General features: G+C 38.5%; 2 protein-coding genes across 6 annotated transcripts; one reads left to right on the top strand and one right to left on the bottom strand.

The window, feature by feature from the left end:
* Positions 1 to 348: 348 nt before the first annotated feature.
* On the bottom strand, positions 349 to 10516 carry cotl1 (coactosin-like F-actin binding protein 1). Its single transcript, XM_067503075.1, has 4 exons — positions 10103 to 10516; positions 9136 to 9218; positions 4248 to 4405; positions 349 to 3017 (listed from the first exon to the last, which is right to left on the bottom strand). Exons 1-4 carry the CDS (start codon positions 10177 to 10179, stop codon positions 2907 to 2909), a joined length of 429 nt encoding a protein of 142 aa, XP_067359176.1. The 5' UTR covers positions 10180 to 10516; the 3' UTR covers positions 349 to 2906.
* A 1035-nt stretch (positions 10517 to 11551) lies between these two features.
* klhl36 (kelch-like family member 36) lies at positions 11552 to 24394 on the top strand. 5 transcript variants are annotated; one of them, XM_067501727.1, is made up of 9 exons: positions 11552 to 11868; positions 13793 to 13876; positions 14572 to 14766; positions 14880 to 15002; positions 16075 to 16296; positions 16442 to 16747; positions 17970 to 18197; positions 19839 to 19996; positions 20216 to 24394. In XM_067501727.1, the coding sequence occupies exons 2-9, from the start codon at positions 13817 to 13819 to the stop codon at positions 20787 to 20789; spliced, it is 1866 nt and encodes a 621-aa protein (XP_067357828.1). In that variant the 5' UTR covers positions 11552 to 11868; positions 13793 to 13816; the 3' UTR covers positions 20790 to 24394. The 5 variants fall into 5 exon arrangements, with proteins under 5 accessions (XP_067357828.1, XP_067357827.1, XP_067357829.1 ...); XM_067501726.1 differs by lacking the exon at positions 11552 to 11868 and adding an exon at positions 12440 to 12637; XM_067501728.1 differs by lacking the exon at positions 11552 to 11868 and adding an exon at positions 12440 to 12642.
* The last annotated feature ends 4 nt before the right edge of the window (positions 24395 to 24398 follow it).

Here is a 24398-nt window from a genome sequence, read left to right as displayed (position 1 = left end):
TAGCAGCTTGTGCTGCTCATGTATCACATTTGAAATCAAAGACAATTTGCAGATGACTCTGAAAATCAATTATTGCAATTTCTACATCCAGACTGTCGATTTTGATTTCAAGAAAAATGTTGCAAAAGACTCAACAGAGCAGCCAAGAGCATTCCTTTTTGTGTGATTTTTTTTTTTTAAATTTATGTTGAGCTAACTTCAGCATAGTTTAATATCGATACCCATCATCACAACAGTTAAATTACAAAGAAAATATGAAAAAGCATATTAAAAGTCCTTACCAAAAGATATGATTAGTTATTGTAATGTTAGGTTCAGAGACAAACAAAAGACACTTCAAGAGGCAGGTTTTGGAAAAAAAACATCAATGTTTTTATTTTGAAATGACTGATCTTGTGCCCATTTTGTTTTCAATATTTTTTGCATTATTATTATTTTTTTTAAATCTCTTCAACCAATCTCCAAGATAACACTGCTCTTAAAAATAAAATCCGTACATAAAAGAAAATAAAATTTGTCAAAAACAAAAAACGTACAAGAAAAAAATCCTATTTTTTGCCGGGAGGGAGAGGGAAGGTTGAAACCAAATAACAATAGAGATGCTACAACCGAGAAATGCCACCTCCTGGGGGAGGATAACCAATCACAGTGTAGTGTCCACAAATTCCCATGATGCCCATCATTTCTATGAGCAACTAAGGCAGTCAAACACAGTAGGTTACAGTAATGAGATGAGGGAGGAAGAAAAGATCTCCATTCTCAAAATGCTTTGAGATATTGGGCAGCAGTAAACAATATATTAGTCAATACATGTATAATTAATATATATATATATATATTAGTTGTTTTTCCATACTTCTATGAGATAAAGTCAAAAAAGTGTTTCATACAACTGAAGGTCTCAACTAAAGTCTCAGCTAAAAGTCTCATTCTTCATAACGTACTCCAAATTCTAAACCTGTTCACTCTTTCCAAACTGAAGGAGAAAGTGAACATTACATTGAACTAAAGTCCAAAAATGATACCAATCAAAAACAGTAAAGTGATAAAATGAATTCACAGCACAAAGCCGACTTTTATTACAATTACTCTCAGGAAAGTCCTGAGGGTTGACCTTGAGGTTGTAATCCAAACATAGCTGTCTGGCTAAATGTGTACTCAGCACTATATGACTCAACCAATAAAGCAAGTCGCCCACCAGTACTTAGGAAGCTGTTAGAAAATGGAGATCTTTTCCTCCTGAAGGGTACAGTGTATCATGACTAAGAGCATGTTCTGATGTCAACCACATGCCTGCAAACGAAGTGTTTCATTTCAAAATAAGACATCACGCATTGTTGAGCTCCATTTCCCAGCTAGTCAGGCTATAACATGATCCATGATGACACTACAGACTTTTGAAGTAAACCCCTTCAGTTTTTCAGACAGTCATCTGAAGAGAATTCCTAGCAAACAGTGTTAAGCCTGGTTGTAACTTCATTCCAGCTGAGATGAGGATGAGTGTGAGATGATGATGCACAGTACAGTGAACAACCAACCATGAGCTGACTGGGGAGAGGGCAAAGACCAGGAGAGGACAGAAGGCTGTGTGTGCTTATATGCTTGCTCTTATTTATGCACTTATGTGTGCGTGATGGCTGCCGTGTGTCTTGTGTGTCTCTCTACTGTAGAGTGATGGGCGGGCATGCAAATCCACAGGAAATACAGTTACATGTTTGTCAGTGTGGGCACATTAGTGTATGCAATCACTCAATCTAGTAACAGCCTTGTCGTGTCCACTGTTGGCATCCAATTTTTGACTTCGCATTTAGAGAAACAGTTTGAAATCTTTGGACAATTTTTCATGTGGGTGACAGGTAGATGAGAAGAATGTTACCACTTTCATACTTGTTTAATATGAAGCTAAGGCGAACAATGGTTATTTTAGTTTAGCACAGAAATTGAAAATATAGCAAACGGCCAGCCTGGCTAAAACAAAAAGGATAAAAATACACCTACGTATTTAAGCAGTGCAAAAAAACATTTTACATTATTTGATTAGTAGGCTTTAGAGGTGCTGGAAGGCAGATTTTGTTAGGTCAGACCAGCTTTTTCCCCAACCCTTGTGCTAAGCTAACCAAAGGTAAAGTGCTATCAATCTTCTCATGGAACTCTGAGGGAAAGAAGTAAAGCTTTCTTTCCAAACATGACTAAATACATTACACTATCTGTTACTATGTTAAGAAATCTTCTACATGTGTATGTGTAAAATCTGAGGCTGTGAAGAAGGATATTCCTGTGTTAGTCAGGGAGAGTTCAACTTTCTGCCCCTATATATACACTAGCTTTTTTTACTTCCATATACAGAAACTGAAGCAATTATGATAAATGTATCTCATGCATACACTTAAAAATCAAGTATATGGATGCCCAAATGCTGATGTTCATTTAAAAAGGGTACACAAACAGCATCTCTATCGCCAATGCACATGCCAAGTAACTCTGATTTTTTTTAATTTTAATTTAACTGCCGGTTAAAAAAACAACAACTGTTGAAACCACCTAAATAGACGGGGACTACTGGTCTAGAATAAGCCAACATGTGGCAATGCGACCATGTTTGGTTAACGTTTGAAACACAAACTACTTCTGGCACACCTCTGCTTTGTTTCTTGTGTACAAATGCTTATGCAAATGAGCATCTTGCTTACCTTGAGGCCTCTTTGCTAAACCTCTTTTTAAAAGTAAAATGCAAGTGGTGTGTGCGTGCAGTTCCCTCAAGTCAAATGCCCTCTCTATCCTGCCTCACCCTCTCCCCAAGAGGTAGCAGCCCTTCCCCAACAATCTCCACCTCCACTTATTTCACTTCACCCATCCCTGCCCCACCCTGCCCCACCCCGACCCCTCCAGTGGATTGTGGCACTTCTCTACTCTGCCTGAGCATCGTAGTTGGCTCCACCTGCCTTCTTCAGCTCCATGCGTATGTAGTCCTCTTCCAGCTCCCTTGGATCGCTGACCATGATCTCTTTAGCAAAACTCTGCAGGAACAAAACATATGCTAAAGTGAAGACGAAGAAGGACCAGAGGATACATCTACAGTTGGGTGTACAATTTTGTGTCCCCTTATTTCTAAAAGGCAAAGAATATAAAAAGAGAGAGAATGTTATTTCCTTCGAAATTAATAAAGTTAATTTTCAGTTAATTTATTGGGGGTTGGTGCAAAGTCTTGCACCATTATAATTTTTATTATTTTACTATGTTTTGTTGCTTTTTTTTGCCCAATACATTTTGTCATCATATGTTGTCTTTCAAAATCCCATTCGGTACCAATACCAAATAAAATCCACGATTCTTAATACCAATTTCGATACTACGGGAAAATATAAACCAATGAATTAAGTCTATTTCTGCATAAAATCTCCTTTTGTATTTGAGAAACAAGAGTGGGAGGTAGTGTTTGACTTATAAATTCTTGCGGTATAGCATCTCTACTGCAGTAATTGCAGGTTTTAGGAGATCTCTATTATGATGAATAATGTTATAGCTCAAAGAACAGACCACAGAGGCTCACCACAGAGGCTGCAGCATAAGTAACGTGTTAACACAGTTGCGTGATGGTGCACACACACAGAGCTGCAGACTATATGTTGACTGTACATAAATGTCAGTAGACTATTTACTTACTTACATTTTTGCAGCACTCAACTCAATTTATCACTTTCACAGCAACAAGCAAAAATGCTAACATTAGCCTTCGTCATCGTTCTAGCACATTGCTTTTCAGAAACAACAATGATAATATTTAATTTTGAAAACATTTTCATAAGAAAATTTAACTCTGAAACTATCTCACTTTTAACTATTTGTACAGTTCAGGTTGTCTGTCTGTGAGATGTTTTTCTAAGTTTGAGGAGTTTTCTCCTTTCATTCTGAGACACAGTTTGTGTAGCGGCTTTTGACTTGTCCATGATCATATAATTAAAATGCAAAAAACCCCATAATTGTCTATATATATTTTTTCCTTTCTCCATCACGTTGCAGCAGACATGCTGCTGCTCCTGCTGACATCAGCATTTCACATGTTCTTGCAGTGTTACATTTCTTTTTCTCTGTGGGCCAGAGGAATCACCTTCTCCAAGGCCTATGACAGCTACTATGGTACTTCTGGTACCATCTCTACAACCAAGCATCCTCCTGCCATACGACCTCTAACCACACAGTCGCAATAACTACTATAATGACAATCATGACACAACAGCGTTTCTGACCTGGCAGACATCTTTGACCAGTGTCTTGTCAGTGCTGATCTTGGCACGCTGCAGCCCACTGATGTTCTCACCAATCCAAGTGATGAGAATGAACTTGGCTCGTTTGCTCATAGCATCTCCTGTCGTGATCCGGGCAAAGCCAAACAGACGACTGTCATCTGGGAAATGAAATCAAAGAGACTGTATGAGCAGAACATACAGATTGAAGTTGCTTAGAGTTGACATTTTAAAGATTTAAATACTCCATCACACCCTAGTAGAAGACACACAGAGCTATTTTGTGTGTAGCACCTGAAAAACTGCTGTAAACTAGTCTGTTGTTACACCCTGCAGGTACTGCCTAACCTTTCTTGTGAGGTCATGCTCAGGTCTCCCATGTAATTGTAATACATGAAAAAAGCTGCAGTTTGCACCTTTAACTGAAAGAGGTAGTGTGTCTCTTAGAATGGATCATAACAGATGCAGCTCATAAAGGAATCAAAGCCCAATAAGTACAGTAGTTCAATTTCATTTCATTTCAGATTCACAAACAGTTGGTGCACAGTTGATCAGGGGCAAAGACATTAGAAAAGATTTCGTGTGAGAAAGATGAGAAGAGTGTAACAAAAAAAGTGTTTGCAGAGCAAATAAATACAAGGTTCTGCTTTTTGTAGTTTCACTGCATTGACACTAACACCTCTAAATTTAAGTGAAACTTTGAGAAGTGCATGTGATTACATGCAAATACACTTATGTGCTCTAAATGTGTGATAGCTTTGTGAGCCTTGCAGTTGTTTCACTGATTACCACACCTGTCTCCCAGACTGATGAGACAGAACCATTTCTCCTGCTAGTCTTACTGAACTTAAATATTATGCGCATGTCTGAAAGCCCCTCAACGATCTGGAAATTGAAAAAACTGTATGGAATTATTTATTTATTTTTTTATTTCTTTCATAAAACAAAGAGCTACTGATAAAAATTCCCTGCAGTTACCACTAAGATGTGAATCTTTAGAACTTTGAACTAATTGGCCCCTCAATAAAAGTTCATGACAAATGTATCCAAGGCAAACAAAGTGGCATGTTCCTACATTATCGTTACATTAGATATGGATGAAATTGTTGGAACTTTCACATTAAAAAAAGAAGAAAAAACAAACAAAGTTACTACTACGCCAATTAAAATAGGCTAAACCACTATAAACCAGTTGTTTACGATATTTGTCTGGGCCATTTTCTTTTCTTTACAATTGATCTGTTTAGGTCCATTTAAATATCGGATATAACCATTGTAAATCAAATTCAGAGACTGTGATACAAATACATTGTCAATCTTTAAATGGCCTTTCATTTTGGGTCGACATGCCCATAAAGTAATCAGTCACAGATATACATGATGGAAACAGGTGCTAAAACAAACCATTGCATACAAAGGTGAAGAAAGGTGCTGCATAAGGGCCCATTAGAAGACAAATAAGCAGTTTTTGGAATTGTAAATAATCCAAAACTATTTTAGTACAGCCCCAGAATAAAAATATAAACCTGAAATGATGCATAATATGGCTCAATATGGCTCCTTTAAGTCAAGATAACTTACAGGATTCAAGATAAGTTACAATATGCTGCTTCAACCAGCAGTAGCAGGAGACTTGGGATCAGCACACCTTGTTCAGCCCAGTCCCTCTCCCTGCTCTGAAACAGCTCTACTTAGTTTTTTTTTTTTTTTTACATCCCACCATTCTTTTGCACAGCCCATCAGGTATTAGTCGTTGTCAAATTACAATAAATAAGATGCATCTAAACATGCTAACCAAGCAAAACTCACTAAAGACCTCTGGTTAAAAAGGGCAAGGCTTGCTAAAAAACCTTTAGAAAGTACCATCTCTGCACCGCTGTTAGTGCTGTAAACCCAATGCGAGGACCAATCCCAATCCCAAAGGTGTTGACACCATATCTCCACAATTAACATAAGGTTTGGAACACATATACACTAAAAGCATATTTGAAATCAATTGTATACCTTACGCACATACTAGGCACATTCTAATAATTCAATTTTATGAGATAACTCAGTGATTTATTCAAATTTAAATTAAGACTCTAAAATGTTTCTGCAGGTGGTAACTAAGCTAATTGGGCCAAAGTTACAACCAAGGGTCGGGTTACTTCCGTAAATTGCATTAGGTGTTGTTAGAACTGTATTATCTTTATGTACCTTCTGAAGTAGCTGATAAAAACTTTCCTGGCAGTGCCACAGCAGCACCGTTCTCAAATCAGACCAGCCGCACATAAACGGGACCAGCCAATGTAAGCAGTCTTATTACTGAGGCCACTAAAGTCATCTTTTGTTTTAACAGTTTGCTGGGAACAATGGCCATGCACACACACCTAAGTATCTGACTGAAGTGAGTCAATTTCATGGCAATCAAGGTTATTCACCATGTCAGTTGAACAATAGGGATTTATAATAATGCATTAATCATTACAAATATTGTCACTGTTAGAGATGCCAAAGAGGAACTAGTACAATCATGTGACCTGGAGCCCACCCACATCCTCACATTTGCTCCCTCTGTCAGATTAATACCTTTAAGGCACTGCTGACTCAACGGGCCTGCAGAAAAAACTGTACTGAAACTACAACAATGATGAGACAGCAGAAGAGAGAAAGAGAGGGCGAGAGAGAGAGAGAGAGAATTCCCAGATTACCCTGGTTACTTAAGTCCATGTAAACGTGTTCACTATTTATGCTCCTCAGAGGATGGATGGAATCTACAGTAATCTGGATCCACACCATGAACTTATTTCTTATGGCTCACATAAGTCAAAATGTCAACTTTGTGCATGTATTTAATGAGTTGGAGAATATTTATCCTGACCTTGTTGATATAAATAGGTTGGACTAAATACATGTTAGTAAAACTTCAGACTGTTGGGTGTACTAGCCATTGACATAGAAACTGCTACTTTGGTTCTCAACAGTAATTATTATCATTAAATATAAAAGGTGAAATTATTCTCCTCCATACATTTAAACGTCTACACACAGGCCCACACAGGAAATGGTGTTATGGGTAACCATGGGTTGCAGAGGGGCTGACGTACACACCTCAGAAATCTCTATACTACCTTATGAGGAGTTGCGATTGAAGCATGCTGACTGGTTTTCACGATTGGTTACTGGAACGTAAGGGAAACTTGGGGCAGCTAGAAGAACTATTAGCAGATGAGGTTAGAAAAGTCTTAACACTGTTCTCCTCTCTATTCAATGATTGAGTGTAATAATTGTTTACACTGGGGTAAAGTTCCATTGTATTTACAGTTTTACTATATTTCTTTAGCATAACATGGTTCACTAAATGCTGCCCTGCCCTACAAGTAGATTTAGACCAGTCAAAAATAGTGAAGAGGAAAAGTCTGCCATTTAACTAGAGAATTTATCTTTGACAACCATCCAACATTTGTTGAAAAATTTAACTCAGGACAAAAACAGTGGAGGGATCAAACACCAACCTCAAGAGGTAAGTGGCTAAAAGCACAAGAAAATTATTGGGCAGACTTAAAAGCTGAGAAAAACCTTCTGATCAGGCAACATTCAAGACTGAATTTCCCTTTTAGCGGTTAGTTTGGTGATGTGCAATGAATAATTTATGACACAGACTAAGCAATTTCTTGGTAATCAGTAGCATTAGGTTTCAAACTGTTGGTGTAAAATTAGTTATAATTAGTTGCAGAATCTCCTTGCAATGATGCAGGTTGTACACACCATCTATTTTAAAATGCAGCTGAATATGTCACACTTTGGCTTTCAAAAGGCCTCCGTAAATGATCAGTCTACAACAGCTCCCCTAATGCTCACTGGCTATTCTGCAGACTTACAACTTCACCGTTAAATAAGGAAAACAAGCCCACAGAAAGAGAAATGTCTAAGAATGCGTGTGTCATCTCTGAACAGGAAGCAGCTGAGGTGCCGTGAAGCACAGTGATAAATGAGTTATTTCAACACAGGAATGTGAGTACTGAAATGTCAAAAAAAAGAAAGGAAAAAAAAAAAAAGGAGTGCACCCCTGAGGCTGCAAGCTTTAAAGCCAACAAGAACAAGCATCAGAAACAGCCACACCCAACATCTGAGCAGATGCTTTACTCTAGAGGACAGAAGGGGATTTACATCAGCGTATCAGATTATTTCTATATACTGTCAGTATCCGTTAGTTATTATCTTGCAGTAGCTCTATGACTTTTTTTTTGCTTTCTTTCTATTTGAGAGGACCAAAAATAACCTTAATGCAGACAGATACACAATACTTCTAATTACTGTGCTGTCCAGTGAACACGCCCCAGACCACTTCCTTAAATTAAGTAAGACACACACTATCTAACAAGAGGGAAACATGTTTAGAACTGTGTATTTCTGTTATTCTGATGTGTGGAGGTGATTTGGTGGAAGCAGAACTGCAGAACTGAAAATTAATTGGTGGAAAATTAAACTTGTATGAACAGCAACTAGCCAGAGAATATAAACTAAACTTTAAAATAAACTTCAACATCCTCTCCTATTGTTGTTCTGTAATTACTGGAACTTACTGACATGCACCACTATGCTCAAGTGGCACTGACCTAAAATGATTTGCCTTGTGAAACCAGACACAGGATATAATACAACAGAATACACGGTTACACTAAGTGCTTTGACAGCATAGTTACAGGGCCCAAGGCCAATGGGTGACAGAGCAGAGTCTTAAAAGATTAGTGTCCTGCCAACTCAAGCTGTGTGGCATATACACGGTTTACCCTGTCTGCACACAGAGCATGCTTCACAAAATCTAGATCAGTCAGTTGCATACAACACACAGGAAGGCTGAGTAGCTAAAGAGGTGTTGAATTTTAAATAAGAAGGTGCTCTTTACCTGTGCACATCTGCTTGAAGTCCTCATAGTCAGTCCCTTGTCCTGCAGGGACAATTCTGGAGCCCTCATATTTAAAAGCAGCCCTAGAAGATGCAAAATACATCACACTTTATTTCTCAATACCAGTCTCATGATCTTTTAATCCATAACAATGTTTTTTGTGCACATCCCACCCATTTTGCAAGTCAGTGCAATGCACAAAATGCCCGAGATGCACACGCAAAGTGGCAGCTGTGTGTCACCCATGTGGAAGTGTCACTACTATAACGTTATCCTCTCTGAATACAGGACAAAGGAAATTACTTATGCCCCGCTGGGCCAGATGACTGAGCAGTGTGTGACCACCAAATAGCCCGAATACAGATCAGATACATCAGAGGATCAGGCCAATGGAAACTGGATGTATTTTAACCAACATTGTCATAATCACAGGCCCTGGAATCAGGGTTTCACGAAGGAAGTGTAAAACAACTGCCGATCTAAATTGCGTGGAAACCCACAGTGTGCCATTTTAGCGCGTAGTCATGGTGAGCAGGTCGAACTACTTTCAAATGTAGATCAATTTAACATTAATTTGCCTATCTGTAAAAGCACATGTTATATACAATACAGTTCTCCACATTTGTTCTCGTTTTAGGACTCTCTTCCATTCGGCATGTAGCAGGTTATTGAAACTACGCTTATTTGAACAAAATATCAACTTGATCAATAGTCCGCTTCATCGTTACGTAGCCTTCTCCATCGACTGGACGGTGCAGGGGGGCGGCAACGGTGAATGTGAATAGAAATGTAACCGGACATTAAATCGAAAAACAGAACGTTTGATGTGTCCCATGGTTGCCGAAATAAATAATAGTAAGTGAGTATTCAAATGCGGTCCTTGGTTTATGTATGAAATGTGTAATTTTGCAAATCTAGGTGACAGTATAGATTAATCACTTTCTTAAACGGAGTATGGATACGTTACCAATTGGTGTCCGTGTTATCGTCTCTGACTTGGTTGTAAGCCTCTCTGCAAGCCTCTTTATCGATCTGGGTTGCCATTTTTAGGGTGGGTAGGAGAAAAAAAGTCGAAGTCTAGCGTTGCCTGATAGCAGTCCAAACCACAGATAGTTAACTAGCTAAGCAGTAATAAAGCAGCTAACTTACACAGTTGATGCTACACATCAGATAACTATAACTGATAGCGTTACTGCAAAATCACGACCACCGCACTAGACTTCACGGAAAAAGACGGCTCTTCTTCTAGCAACTCGATTCATTTCCTGTATATTGCCGATTTAGGGGCGTTGGTGATGTTAGTCAATCAGGTTGCCAGCAGCCAGACTGAGAAATCCTCCAGACGCTGGATTCACCTCCTCCTTGCGACTGGTCAATAGCGTGGTGGCCGTGGTCAAGACAGACGCAACACACGAGCGCGTCTTCCGATGAGGACTTTAAAGTAAATGGTAGTGAGTTTGTCATATCAAAGGAGTGTGATATGTGCAAAAGGCATATGGCAGTGGTACGTTAGCATTTTGCAACTTGTCAGTCCTGCCTTTTAAAGTGAGGGTGAGGAAAGACTGAAATTATCTGTGGTCCCTAATCACAGATCATCATCATCATATTATAGCATTTTTACATAAGGATAATATGTTTTTATTTTTTAATACACATGTGAAATGCGCCCCTAATTTAACAGTCTATTAACGTTTTATCAACTGTGGGCCCCTGGTAGGTAGAAGAGGCCCCTTATAGAGGGTTTTGGGGTTAGTGGCAGTGCTTTATATCTTGCCTTTAGTGTCTTTATTTGATGATTAAGTGGGGTTGGAGATGTCGTTGGAAAATGGGGCAAAATGAGTGTCCACTGGGGTCCAATTTGTCATTTATCTTGGTTTTTTAACCATCAACATTTACCTGCTTTGTCTCTCCCACCGGCACACCTCTGCATTTAGGCAGCATGGTTTGATGGCTATTTATATCCTAAAGTTAGATTCACATATACACACTGCAAAATCAAAAATCAGCAAAACTTGAAAAACCATAAGATTGGGACCAAGTTATAAATATCAAACAGTGAGAGTAAAGTATTAAAAAAGAAATGTAAAGGCAATCTCCAATAGGTGGCTAATTCAACTGCAAAAGAAAACTTGCCAGCAACATTATGAAATACACTCAGTGATTTGACAAATAATTAAACTGTTTTTGACATCCTGTGAGGAATCGTTTATTTTTTGAGGTGCATCAGGTTTGGTTTTGTATCCCAGAAAATACAGGACTATTCATAGTGGCATAAGTCGCGTTTTATTCTGAAGGCACAAGATGACTTCCTATAGTTGTTAACAACTGTGCAACTTGACAGACTCGCAACCTCCGCGCAGATGAATTACTGTACAATCCATCAGTTTTGATTTCCGTTCATTACACCTGAACACGTTTGTTGCTGGCTGCCAGATAAAGATGTTTGACATGAGCAAAACTAGAGTAACTACGTACTGAAATACAAAAACTGCACAAAAGAGATCAGTGTTTGTGACGAGGGCCAGGGGTTCAATGGATGTGGAACACACAGCCCGTGAGGTTCAGTATCAGGTTGTGCTGAGCAGCTCTAATCCAGCTATGGGTCAAACATCACACAGGTCACAGGTCTGTACTGTCCTCTTGGGAGTCCACCAGTTCTCCAAACGCCCCCACCTTCCGCCACCTGCTGGTCCACCATCACACCGACCTGTTCATAGTGAGCTAGGGTCCCAGGTATGGTTTTATGATCATACGTCTTTTCCAACTGGCTTTATATATTATTACTTATAAAAAGTACAAATTTAGTCATGTCAGCGGCAAATGTTTTTTAAATATGAATTACTCATTTTAGAAAAGATGGTCCTTTTATACGTTGGGGTATATGGGAATTAGTTTTTGGAAATAAATTGGTTGGTAAGGTTTTAATATAAACCAATTTTACTGTCAAATACCGTAAACATTTTAGCCACATTTGTATGGCTATACGTTTTTTCTTCTTCTCGCCCTTTTCTTATTCTATTTATTGTTATTATTGTTGTTATTGTTATTTTATTGAAAATGACGTTTTTATAAGAAGCAGAAGACCCATTCTCCCCATATAGCATAGGATTTGACATATTATTATTTTACTCTCTGAAGACTAATCCTAGTTTATTATGACATATTAACACTTGCCAATAATAGATGTGTTAATAAGACTCGGTAACAGTTTGAGTCTTGAACGAACCCTGTGGTATGAAAGCCACTATCAGTCACAACATCCGGTTTAAAAGGTTTAAGCTTCCCAAAAAAAAAAAACAAAAAAAACATTTTTTCAGTGTGAAAATTACAATAACGTTTTCCTGGTTCCTCTCTCAGTAGTGCCCTTTACTTACATTAATACAAGAAACCTTGTAACTTCATATTTCTACAATTTTCCCCAACGGATTCACAACTCTTCAGATTAAAACACATCTAAAACACCGCAAATCGTTTGTGTGCTATCCTGCTGTCAACGTTTATGGTTTGGTATATTTTATGGTATCATTTTCCTTTTTACTCGTGACCATTTAAATATTTCAAGAGTCAGATCTTACTGAACTGTTTTAGTTTCCTTGTTTCGCGTTCATGAAAAGACATGTTTTGAAAAGTTAAACCGGAAGTTTGTCTGTTTATCCGCGCTTGCACAAGATTGTGTTATAGTGTGCAGTTTACCGAGGTGTAAGAAACTGTGTGTTTTTTCAGAAGAGACTATGTTCAAAGAGAACTTTTCGGAAAGCGGCGCAGTCTGTGTCACTGTTAAAAACATTTAGGTTTTGGTTGTTTCTCTAAAAACTATGTTGCTGCTCCTTGACCGTGGGCTAATCCGCGCTAACAGTTGCCGCTGTTGACTGAACCACTATGAAACCAGATCATTTCGGATCCATCAGTCGTCCAAATGTAAGCCCCAGTCTGCTTATTATAATGATTACTTTATAGACTTCAGAAAGTAAATGAACTCACGTTGTCAGGACATATCCTCACCAGCCACTTTATGGGGGTTTCCTTGCTTTTACCGGGTTGGACCCTCTTCTGACTTCAGAACTTGATTCTTAATTTACCTTCATTCTTCATGTCATACATTCAACAAGGTGCTGGAAACATTTCTTAGGCATTTTAGTCCATATTGACATTATAGCATCACGCAGTTGTGGCAGATTTTATCATGATGTGAATCTCATTTCCCACCGCATCCAAAAGATGCACTACTACAATTTGAGAACAGTGAAGTCTTTGTTCAAGAAACCAGTTTGAGGTGATTTTAACTTTGTGACATGGTGTATTATCCTGATGGAAGTAGCCAGCAAATGATAGGCACAATGTGGTCATATAAGGTCAGCATCAATTCTAAAGTAGGCTGTGACATTTAAATTATGATACCTAAACTGAATCAACAACCAGCCTGAACCATTAATACACAGCAGGATGGATCCATGCTTTCTAGTTGCTTACAAATATTGCAACCTCAATTTTCTGTTGATAGCTGACAGGAGTGGCAACTGGTTTGGTCTTCTGCACCTGTAGCCCATCTGCTTGAAGGTTCAATGTGTTGTGCATTCCCAGATGCTCTTCTGCACATCTTGGATGTAATAATTTTGTTTTTTCACCGAAGTGATGGGAATGTGTTTGCGTCTTTCAGATGATGCTTGCTTAAAGGGACATAATGGACAATGACAAACTGAGCCGTGTGTGTCGGCCCCAGCGGATAAGTGAATCGTCAAAGGTTGGTGTCTGTGGATCTTGGCTGACCTGTACAGTCAGCCATACCTTTAATTATCAGTCAATTCTTATATACTCATAATGCATGTTATTTATTTATTATGTAGTACAGTGTAACTATTTTGTAACATGCTACAAATGCTCTACAGTGTCCACATAAACCCTTAACCTGAGGCTGACACTGCTCATTTTCATTGATCAGATTACTACTGACTAGTAGTAATTTGGCAACAGAATCTGAGCCAGATTAATTAGACCACATAGAGCACATTTTGCAACCTTGTTTCTGCAGTGTGTTATTATTGGAAATCACAAATGTATTCACTTTTGTTGCACTGAGGTTGTAATTAGATGGCTGTATTTTAAATTCATCCTATTCTTTATCTAAAAAATTACATTAATTGTTAGAAGCTACAATTTTATATCATTTAACATTTTAGTCATAATCACATAGGAATATTTTATATTGTAACTGTGATAAGCAATATACTTGAGTTAAATGCAATTATGGAAGCCAACTTAGTTACATTTTAAATAACTTTGTTATTGGTTTTAGGCTACAGAGCTACATTTTTAAAACATGTTTGACAAAATAAACTATGAAACTTCAAACTATGAAATTCTCTTCTCTTAATTTGCTATTGAGCACAAAATGGTCTCCCAAGTTTTGCCAAACACTCAATGCCATTGTATTGTTAGGTATTCTGCTGGGTGGGCCAAGCTGCAGAGGTGTTGCAGGGTCTTAATGAGCAGCGGCAGCACAGCCAGTTCTGTGATGTGGTGCTAGTGGCTGATGAGCAGCAGGTCCCAGCTCACCGAGCTCTGCTGGCCATCTCCAGCCCATATTTCCATGCTATGTTTACTTTGGGTATGAGAGAGGAAAGCCAAGGGGAGGTATGTAAGATATTGCAAAGACAACATCAGATCTGTTCATCAACCTTGGTTATTGGGTTTCTCTTCATTAGTTTTCTCTTGGTCAGTATCCATTGTTATCTTTCTATCTATAGGTGGAGCTGGTTGGGATGTCCTACATCGGGCTGAAGGTTGTAGTGGACTTCCTGTACAGTGGAGAACTGTCACTGGATGGAGGAAACATTGATTATGTGCTTGAAGCTGCCCACCTCCTACAAGTAAGAAACTGGACAGTTTCTGTTCTGAATCTAGCTAAAGTAATAGAACAGTTTCAGAATTATTCCACATATCGGTAGGTTAAACATGCAGTGCAGTAAGATGGACAATTAGAGATTTAGGCTCAACCGATCAAAATTTAGTGCACTGGTGAGGATGCTATGACTCAGCATTGCAATAAAATGTCAAAGCAAAAGTTGACAAAAAGTCAAAAGGATTATAATGAGAGCAAGACTATCAAGGATGAGAAAGTTTGTCAGCATCTGAGCATCGTACATTTAGTTTAATAGAAATTAAAAAAAAAAAAAAAATTCTACTTAAAACTAGTAAATATTGATTCTTGTAGAACACCCTTATCAACTATCGTGGAAATTTGAAATTTTGAAACAATAATCAAAAAGAATTACAATGATATGATTCCAACCTGTTGTAACCAGAAAGACCAACATAAACAGAACATTCCATGGACTTCCTATTAGAACGCTGACGTATAACTTATAATTATAATAAGAATTGTTAAGTGTTTATCACAGAAACTATGGTGTGAAACTGGTGGTGGTGTGTGATAAAAATGTTTAGTCAACTCTTTACATTTATGAATATATGAACACTACTGACATATATTTATGTATTATTGTAATTTCCAGCTACATGTTGTACAGGATGTTGCAGTGGAGCAGTGTGTACTTGCTAAATGAATGGGGATTATAATTATTGATTCATTCATGTGTTCATCGCTTTATTGTTGCAGCTGGTAAGAATGGGGCTTATTTTAATGACCTTATATACAATTGTGATGGTCTTATGCTTTGAATTTAGCAATGAATAATTATAGATTTCACATCAGGATAAATGAAGTCTTAAGATTATACTATATTTAGTTTTATTCTGTTATAGATTCTGTAAAGTAACTACAGTTATCAATTAGATGTAGAGTAAAAGTATTATATTTGCAGATCCTATGTTGTGAAGTTGAATTATGGTGTAGCAGACAATGGAAATACTCAAGTTAAGTAAAACTTCCTTAAAACCATATGTAAGTAGATGTAGTTATGTTAATCTTTTGTTGTTCAGGTGTGGCAAGTGGTGGATTTCTGCTGCCAGTACCTGGAGCAGGAAGTGAGTGAGAACAACTACCTGTACCTACAGGAACTGGCTCTGCTTTACAGTCTCGAGCGACTCGACACCTTCATCGACCGATTCATCCTCAAGCACTTCGGCACGCTTTCTTTCACCCCAGATTTCCTTCGCAGCATTTCTTTACACAAACTCAGTTCCTACCTCTCCAGTGGACAGGTAGATACTTCACGTGTTTTAAAGTTGGATGCTGACTATTACAGAAGGGAATCTCAACTCTTTATAGTTATAGAATAAGATAACATGTTGTAAGATTCTTAGAAGCCTCCATCAGTCTTCTCATAGCTCCTCTCTTCATCATCAGGTTCAGCACGACAGTGAGCAGGCACTGCTCCAGGCCACCCTGCAGTGGCTCAGCCAGACTCCAGAGCGGACGGCCCAGGCCACACAGCTCCTCTCCCACATCCGATTCTCTCTGATGCCAGTGGGGGAGCTTGTGGGCCAGGTGCTACCAGCGATGCAGGCACTGCTGCCAAAGGAGGTCTGCTGTGAGGCCCTGGTGGAGGAAGCTCTGGAGTACCATGCTAGGCCCAGTGCTCAGCCACTACTGCAAACAGGACGGACCATGCTTAGAGGGGGAGTAGAGAAGCTACTGCTGATTGGAGGAGAGGTAGAGATTGGGTGATGATGATATAATTGTTGAACATAATAAAAATAGATGTGGCTATGCATTTTTTCTGCAGTTTTAACCTATTGCGTTATTAGTTTCCAAGGTTCACTGCGAACTAAAAGAACACTGTTTTCTTGGCATTTGGAAATTTGAAATAGAAATATTAGAAATTAGATCATATTACTGAATTTATGTTCTTGCATCTATAGACATAATTTCTCAATCTTACTAAAAAACAATCTGATTACATAAGCAAGTAAAAGTTGCTGGTGGAGCTGTTGATGCAGCAAAATGATTTCAGATCTGTAAACAAAATTTAACATTTAAAATAAAGGTAACCTGAATTATTACAGAAGCAAATTAGTTTATTGATATTTCCAGTATTTTCTAGATTAATTGTATTGTCCACAATCAACATGCACCATCCAACATTAAATCCTCTCTACTCACATTTGATCAGACAGACACACTGCAAAACATATTAGCCAAACTGATGTGAAATTAACTTATGTATGAGTTCGTTTTAGCTTGGATCTGTTTAGGTCTGACCTTAGAAGACCTAGTGTGGCTGGTGTGTGATAGATACTTATTGCTAAATCTTAGGCTTATGCTAATCCAATAGCTGATTGGGTATTTCTCTGTACCTTAAACAATGAATGGTAGTTAGGATGGATATTTCTTCTTTTCTTGTTGTAAGTGGAAATCTCACTTTCCTTCGCTGTATATAACAATGTAACACTACATAGAGTGTGCCTCTGTCAGAAGCAGATACTCCGCTCAAAATGTGTTCAGGGACAGTAGTGAGTGTAGTTCCTCCATGTTTTGGCTAAGCTAAATGTTATTTTTCATTTGGAAAAGATGTTTACAGCCAAGTAACTACCAAGTGACCTTAAATATCCAGGTCCAGCCCTTCAAGCAGCACATTACAACTAAACAACTAAAAATAAGACATCAGGTAGGTCTGCATAGCCACTTGAGCATACAGTATTAGACCTGCTAAGACCTCAGAATTTGTCTCGAGCGTCACTATGATATTGTATCATTTTAATACCTTGTGGATGACTTGAGGTTTGCTGTTCTAAATAGTGACTTGACTTGGTCTTGTCCCTAAAGATTTGGCACTTAAGACTTTTCTAAAGTGATGAAGACTGCACGGGTTCCTCATATTTAACTTGAAACGAGGCTCATTCTATTCCAGTAACCTCCTCCTTTACTCTTCAAGGTGTCCGAATTTGGAGAGAAGCTGAGTGCCAATGTTTGTCGGCTGGATGGTGAAACAGGAAGTTGGGAGGTAGAAACCAAGCTGCCGGCCCAGCGGAGCCACCACTGCCTTGCAGTATTGGGGGGCTTCATCTTTGCTGCTGGTGGCAGCTCATCCCGGGACAATGGTGGAGATGCCGCCTGTAATCTGCTGTATCGTTACGACCCCCGCCACAATAAGTGGACCAGGGTACTATGGCATTTTATTCATCTTTTTGAATACTTTGAGTTTACAAAATGTATATTCCGTTTTATTTATTTATTTATTTTTTGTGGTTAAACGGATCCAAAATTTAATTATGCTGGATGTTTAAATCTTCAAATGCATTTGGGAATTAGATTAGAAAGCTGGATTTTATCTTTGGAGGTAACTCTGCACTCTTGTGATTGCTGACCATATATATTGACACTACGGCTGAACGACTATTTGTTTTTTTATCGATTTTACTGTAAAAAAGAACACAATTTTCAAATTGCACAAGCTGCAATTAAAATGTTAAATGCTGCTATAATAAAAGAAGCTTTCCTGCAGGCTTCACATTCAGAGATCTTCCCTCTCCCACCTGCAGAGGAAGTAACTGAGAATATATGAAAGAATGTTTAAGACACAAGTTTAAACCTTGGTGAGGCTAACCGTAGTGAAAATGGCCTCGGCAGAAGCAACGCCTGATTTTAGTTTTAAATAAGAGGATGTGCAGCAGGAATAGGTGTTGTAAAAGAATGACCACGTACGATAACCCCACATTTGTTCTTCAGCATTTAAAAAACCTACACGTAGTGAATGATTAAAAACATGTATCGGGTATCAGCTGTGTGTGAGAGCATCACTTCAAACTAAATTGAATGAAAAGACTGAGTGGATTTAATGTAGTTTATTCTCAAAGTTCACCGTCTATGTTCTGGAGAATATTACTGTCGGTGTGAGAGAGAGGCTACATTAGTCAGCTGGAACCTTAACGACATGTTTGCATGTTGTTCTAGAGAAAGAGAGTGAAATTGTGAGTCAGAAGGTAAAAAAAATTAAATAGACTAAGTGCAACTGTGTGTGTAAATGGTCTGCACTCTCTTTTTCTACCTATTCGCACTCAAAGCACTTTACACTACTTCTTATTCACCCATTCGCACTCACAATCACACACACTCACACACTGATGGGGGACACTCACCTGGAGCAACTAAGTTGAGGTTCAGTGTCTTGCTCAAGGTTCAGTGTCTTCGACATGGAACTGGATGACTGCAGGATCGAACCAACAACTCAGAGATTGGTGGACGACCGCTCTTTCTTCCTGCGCCACAGTCTCTGTGTGTACTTGTGTGCGTATGAAAGGGTAGTATACTTTATGGTATTCTGAGCAACACCAGATATTTTTATAACTTTGTGGCCCATTTACACTGAATAAAATAGAAGAAGAGAAACTTGAAAAATCTCATGTTAAATCACAGTCGCAATATTGCTCCGTGGAACATGTTTAGAGCAAGAAAGCGGGTCGAGAACCTGCAAACTGGTTTATGTGTTCTAGTCTTAGTGCTATGCTAACATAGTAAATGGTGGAGACTTTATTGCTGGTAAAGTTTTTAAAAATAGAACATTCCTTTCTTTTCTGAACTGTGTTATCCCACCACTCAGTAACGCACACACTGAAAAAGTGTCCTGTGACTTTGGAAGAGATCTGGGATCATGTTAAGCCTTCAACAACATTATCTGGCTAACCTGTTAATCCTCGTACAGCTGGGCCAGCTGTCACAGTACACTATACTATCCTCCAGCTTTCATAATTGATTCCTTAGCAGCTCAATACACCAGATGCAGTGACAGTGTGATGTTTTTCAGGGTGCTCCAATGAACCAGCGACGAGTAGATTTTTACCTGGGGGCAGTGGGAGAGTGCCTGATTGCCGTAGGTGGGAGGAATGACAATGGAGCTTTGTCGTCTGTGGAGATTTACTGCCCTGCTAAGGACTGCTGGTCCTACGTGGCAGGACTGCCTAGGTAGGAGCACAATTTACAGGGTTTGTTGTGCCATGGACAATTTTCTCTGATAGATGGGTTTTCATGAAATGTGGTCCATAAATTTACAGTGCTGTGATGATTTTGTATGTATGTTCCCTAGCTTTTCACTTAGAAGTATTGTCAAGAGAAGGCTGTTTTTTTCTATATAAGAGTATCTCTTTTTTTATTAGACAGCATTTTTGGATTCTGTTTTTCTAGGTTTACTTATGGTCATGCTGGGACAGACCACCATGGAATGGTCTACATTTCAGGTGGTCATGACTATCAGATTGGCCCATACCGTAGAGATGTCCTCAGTTATGATCCATCAGGGGACAGCGATGTGTGGGTGGAACGGCAGGCCATGTCCGTGGCCCGCGGCTGGCACTGCATGGCCTCTTTCAACCATCTTATCTATGCCATTGGGGGCAGCGATGATCATGAGGACACCACAGAGCGCTTTGACATCCTGCAGGTGGAGTCCTACAACCCATGCAGCAACCAGTGGACCCAAGTGACGCCACTGCTGCAGCCCAACAGTGAGGCAGGGATTGCAGTGTGGGCAGGCAGGATCTATGTGCTGGGAGGGTACAGCTGGGAGAGCATGGTGTTCTCTAGAGCCACTCAGCTGTATGATCCTGACAGAGGCTCATGGTCTAGAGGTCCTGACTTACTCAAATGCATCGCAGGAGCCTCAGCATGTGTGTGTGCTGTGAAGCCTTCTTTATCATCTCCCACTCCAGAGAAGAAGAAGATAGAACAAAAAGTGGAAAGAAGAACACATGCCAGATAAATACTTCTTTCCATGGGTTGGTCTCTGGCTGAAAAACAGCCTCAGAAACAGGAGGAGCAGCAATAATACTAGCTGGTCTACATTGGGACACAAGTTGACACTGATGTGTTGACAGACATTAGTATATCTGTTGGACCATTTGTGCACTGCATTTGCATTCACAATACGATATTTAAAACAGCAGTTGTCCGTTTGAACACAAACAGGTTTTCCCTGTTTTAATAATTTCTCCTGTTAATACTGGCCGTCATTAGATCCCTCTAAAAGATCCTTTCTGTGATAAGGGATACAGGTCAAAAGACTTTTAGGTCGGTATTTTCCAAAGTTGCTTTGCAGCAATTATTCCCATTTTGATAAGTTTCTTTTTACTGAAAATCAACAGGGAAACACAAGAGAGAGAGCAAACAAATATGTAATTTTGGAAGATATTCACTTGATTTAATAAACTCACTGCTGAAACCTTATATTTGCTTTAGTAACATGTTGTTATTATTAATTAAAATCAACTTTATTTATATAGCATCACTTCACAACAAAGTCATCTCAAGGCACTTTAGATAATAAAGTGAAGACTATACAGGTATGTAGAGAAAACCCAACAAATCCCCCTTGAGCAAGCCCTAGACAACAGTGGAGAAGAAAACTTCCTTTTAATGGAAAAAAACCTCCAGCAGAACCAGGCTTAGGGTGGGTGGCCATCATTTGAGGTAAAGGAGAAATCCTCGACAAAGATAACTCCAAGGTTCCTTACAGCAGTGCTAGAGGCCGAAGTTATGCCATCTAAAGTAACTATATTGTTAGAGAGGATATTTCTCATATTTCTTTGCCAAAAAAAATTATTTCAGTTTTTTCTGCGTTTAGAAGTAGGAAATTATAGGTCATCCAGGCCTTTATGTATTTTATGCATGCTTGGAGTTTGACTATTTAGTTAGTATCTTCTGGTTTCATAGGTAGATATAGCTGGGTGTAGAAATAGAAATTTTCTAATGATGTTGCCTAAAGAAGACATATATAAATTAAATAGTATTTGTCCTTACACAGAGTTTTGTGGAACTCCATAACTAACTTTTGCGTGCGTGGAAGATTCATTATTAACATGAACAAACTGGAATCTATCTGAGAAACAAGATTTAAACCAACCTAGTGCAGTTCCTTTAATCACAATTTCATGTTCCAGTCTCTGTAAGAAACTTGTGATCAGTGGTGCACTAAGATCTAACAGAACAAGTATAGAGACCAGAAGGTAGTGGCTTCCATTACTGCTGTTTCTGTACTGTGATGAACTCTAAATCCTGACTGAAAGTCTTCAAACAAGTTATTCCTGAACAGGTGGTAACATAATTGCTTTCCAACTACTTTTTCAAGGACTTTAGAGATAAAGGGGAAATATTTTTTTTAAAGTAGTGATTTGATTAAAGCTACTTTATAGGCTTTTGGTACATAGCCTGTTTTTAAAGATAGATGGTATCTCTAAAATAAATCTGTCTAATAAAGATAAAGCATCCTTGAGCAGTCTAGTCAGGATAGGGTCTAAGCAGATGATTTTAATGAGGTACTAGTTGAAGTTAAGTTGGCGAGGTCAATTGTAGTAAAAAGCAATCTAAGAGAGATTAGGGCTTTACTGATTATTATAGCACTGTTGTACATGAAGATCTAAATGTAATATTTGTGGGGTGGACTTACACTTTTATTCATGAAGAAAGTCCTGAAGTCATTGCTGCTAGGACTTAACAGAATACTAGGCTCAACGGAACTATCGCTCTTAGTCTGCCTGGATACAGTGCTGAAAAGAAACCGGGGGTTGTTTTTGTTTTCCTCTATTAATGATGAATAATATGCTGTTAAGGAGGGCTTCTTTACAAAATATTAAACTGTTTTTCCAGGCCAAGCGAGATTCTTCTAAATTACTGGAACGCCACTTACTTTAAAAGAGTTTGTGAAGTATACCATGGAGTTCATGTCTTCTGAATTACTGCCTTCTTTTTCAGAGGGGCAACAGTATTGAGTATTGTATGTAGAAAGGCTGCATAATTATCAACAAGATGATATAGTTGTACAGAGGTAAAGTTAAGGTGGCTACTCTCCATTTTATTGACACAATGGTGAAGTATATAAGGAAATTCTTCTTTTAGATTTGTTCACAGCATTTTCAGATAAGCACCTACTGTAGTGGAATTCTTTCTAACTGCTGTATAGTCCATTATTGTAAATTCAAATTTTATTAGAAAATGGTCAGACAAAAGAGAATTATGAGGAAATTCTGTAAAATTTTTGGTTTCAATGCCATATTTAACAGTGAGTGGGTTTATTTACATTTTGCGAAAAACCAATTGAATCTAATAATGAAATGAATTCAGTGTTGAGGCAGTTACTGTTAGCATCTATGTTAAATGTTAAAGTCGCCCACTACAATGATTTTATCTGTATTAAGCACTAAATTGGATTGAAAATCTTAAAATTCAATCAAAAACTCTGAATAAGGGAATGGAGGAGGGTACACAATAACCAAAAAGTGGTTTTTGAGTTTTCCAGTTTGGCTGTGAAAGCCTAAGAGTAAGGCTCTCAGATGATTTATAACTATGTTTAGGTCTAGGGTTTATTGGTAAGGTAGAGTGGAAGATTGCAGCTACTCCTCCACCTCGGCCTGTGCTTCTAGGATCTCTTTTAGACTGACATATTGATTTGATTTGATTAATTTGTCAATTTGATGATCACTTAACAAGTCATTTACTAACAGAGATTTAGACGAGAGAGATCTGAAATGTAATGAATTGTTTTGGGGGTTTGTTCTGTAAGAGGAGTAGTCTTGACTTTTATTGGGTTATTATGATTAACTCATCTTGTGTTAATTTTTGGTTTATGTAATTTAGTTGGTTGAGGAACACAGTCTCCATAGATATTTGGGAGTTGGGGGGGATGACGACTGTAAGGACCCTGGAGAGAGACGTGTAGGACTGGACTTCTGCATCCTAAGGGTAACTCTGGATTGTCATACATATGTTTTCTGATAAGTCCAGCCATATTTATTGATAAGAGATCTGCATCATCTAAATTAAGATGGAGGCCATCTCTCCTAATAAGCCCAGGTTTCCAATTATCTATTTAGCCGACGACGTTTGCTGGACACCTAGACAGCCAGCAGCTGAATGACATGCGGTTGTACATGTCGTCACTGGTCAGATTTGGCAGGGGTCCAGAGAAAACTACAGAGTCCTATATTGTTTTGACAAAGTTACACACTGGTTCTACGTTATTTTTAGTGACCTCTGATTTGCATTATCAGGTGTCATTAACTTCTGTGTGAATAATAATCATACTGTATTTACATTTATCTTTAGCCAGGAGTTTCAGATATGATTTAACATCGCTCTCTCTGCACAGGAATACATTTGACTTCACGTTTATTATTATTATTAAATAACACATTAATAACAACAATAATAAGCACTGTATATAGACAGATTTTACTGTATTGTTTGTGAGCCTGGTCAATCGGGATGTTCCATCCAGATTTCCTCCTTTCCAAGGGTCCAAGTGTCCTTGTGGAAGTCACTGAACTAAGGTTTTCCCTGTTCCTTACTTTAAGTTGCTTTGGATGAAAGCATCTGT

Source organism: Channa argus, chromosome 4 (assembly GCF_033026475.1).
Source record: "Channa argus isolate prfri chromosome 4, Channa argus male v1.0, whole genome shotgun sequence".
In the NCBI taxonomy this organism is placed as follows: Eukaryota; Metazoa; Chordata; class Actinopteri; order Anabantiformes; family Channidae; genus Channa; species Channa argus.
The sequence above is the reverse complement of the archived record's forward strand: the minus strand, read 5'-3'. Positions and strand labels throughout refer to the sequence as shown.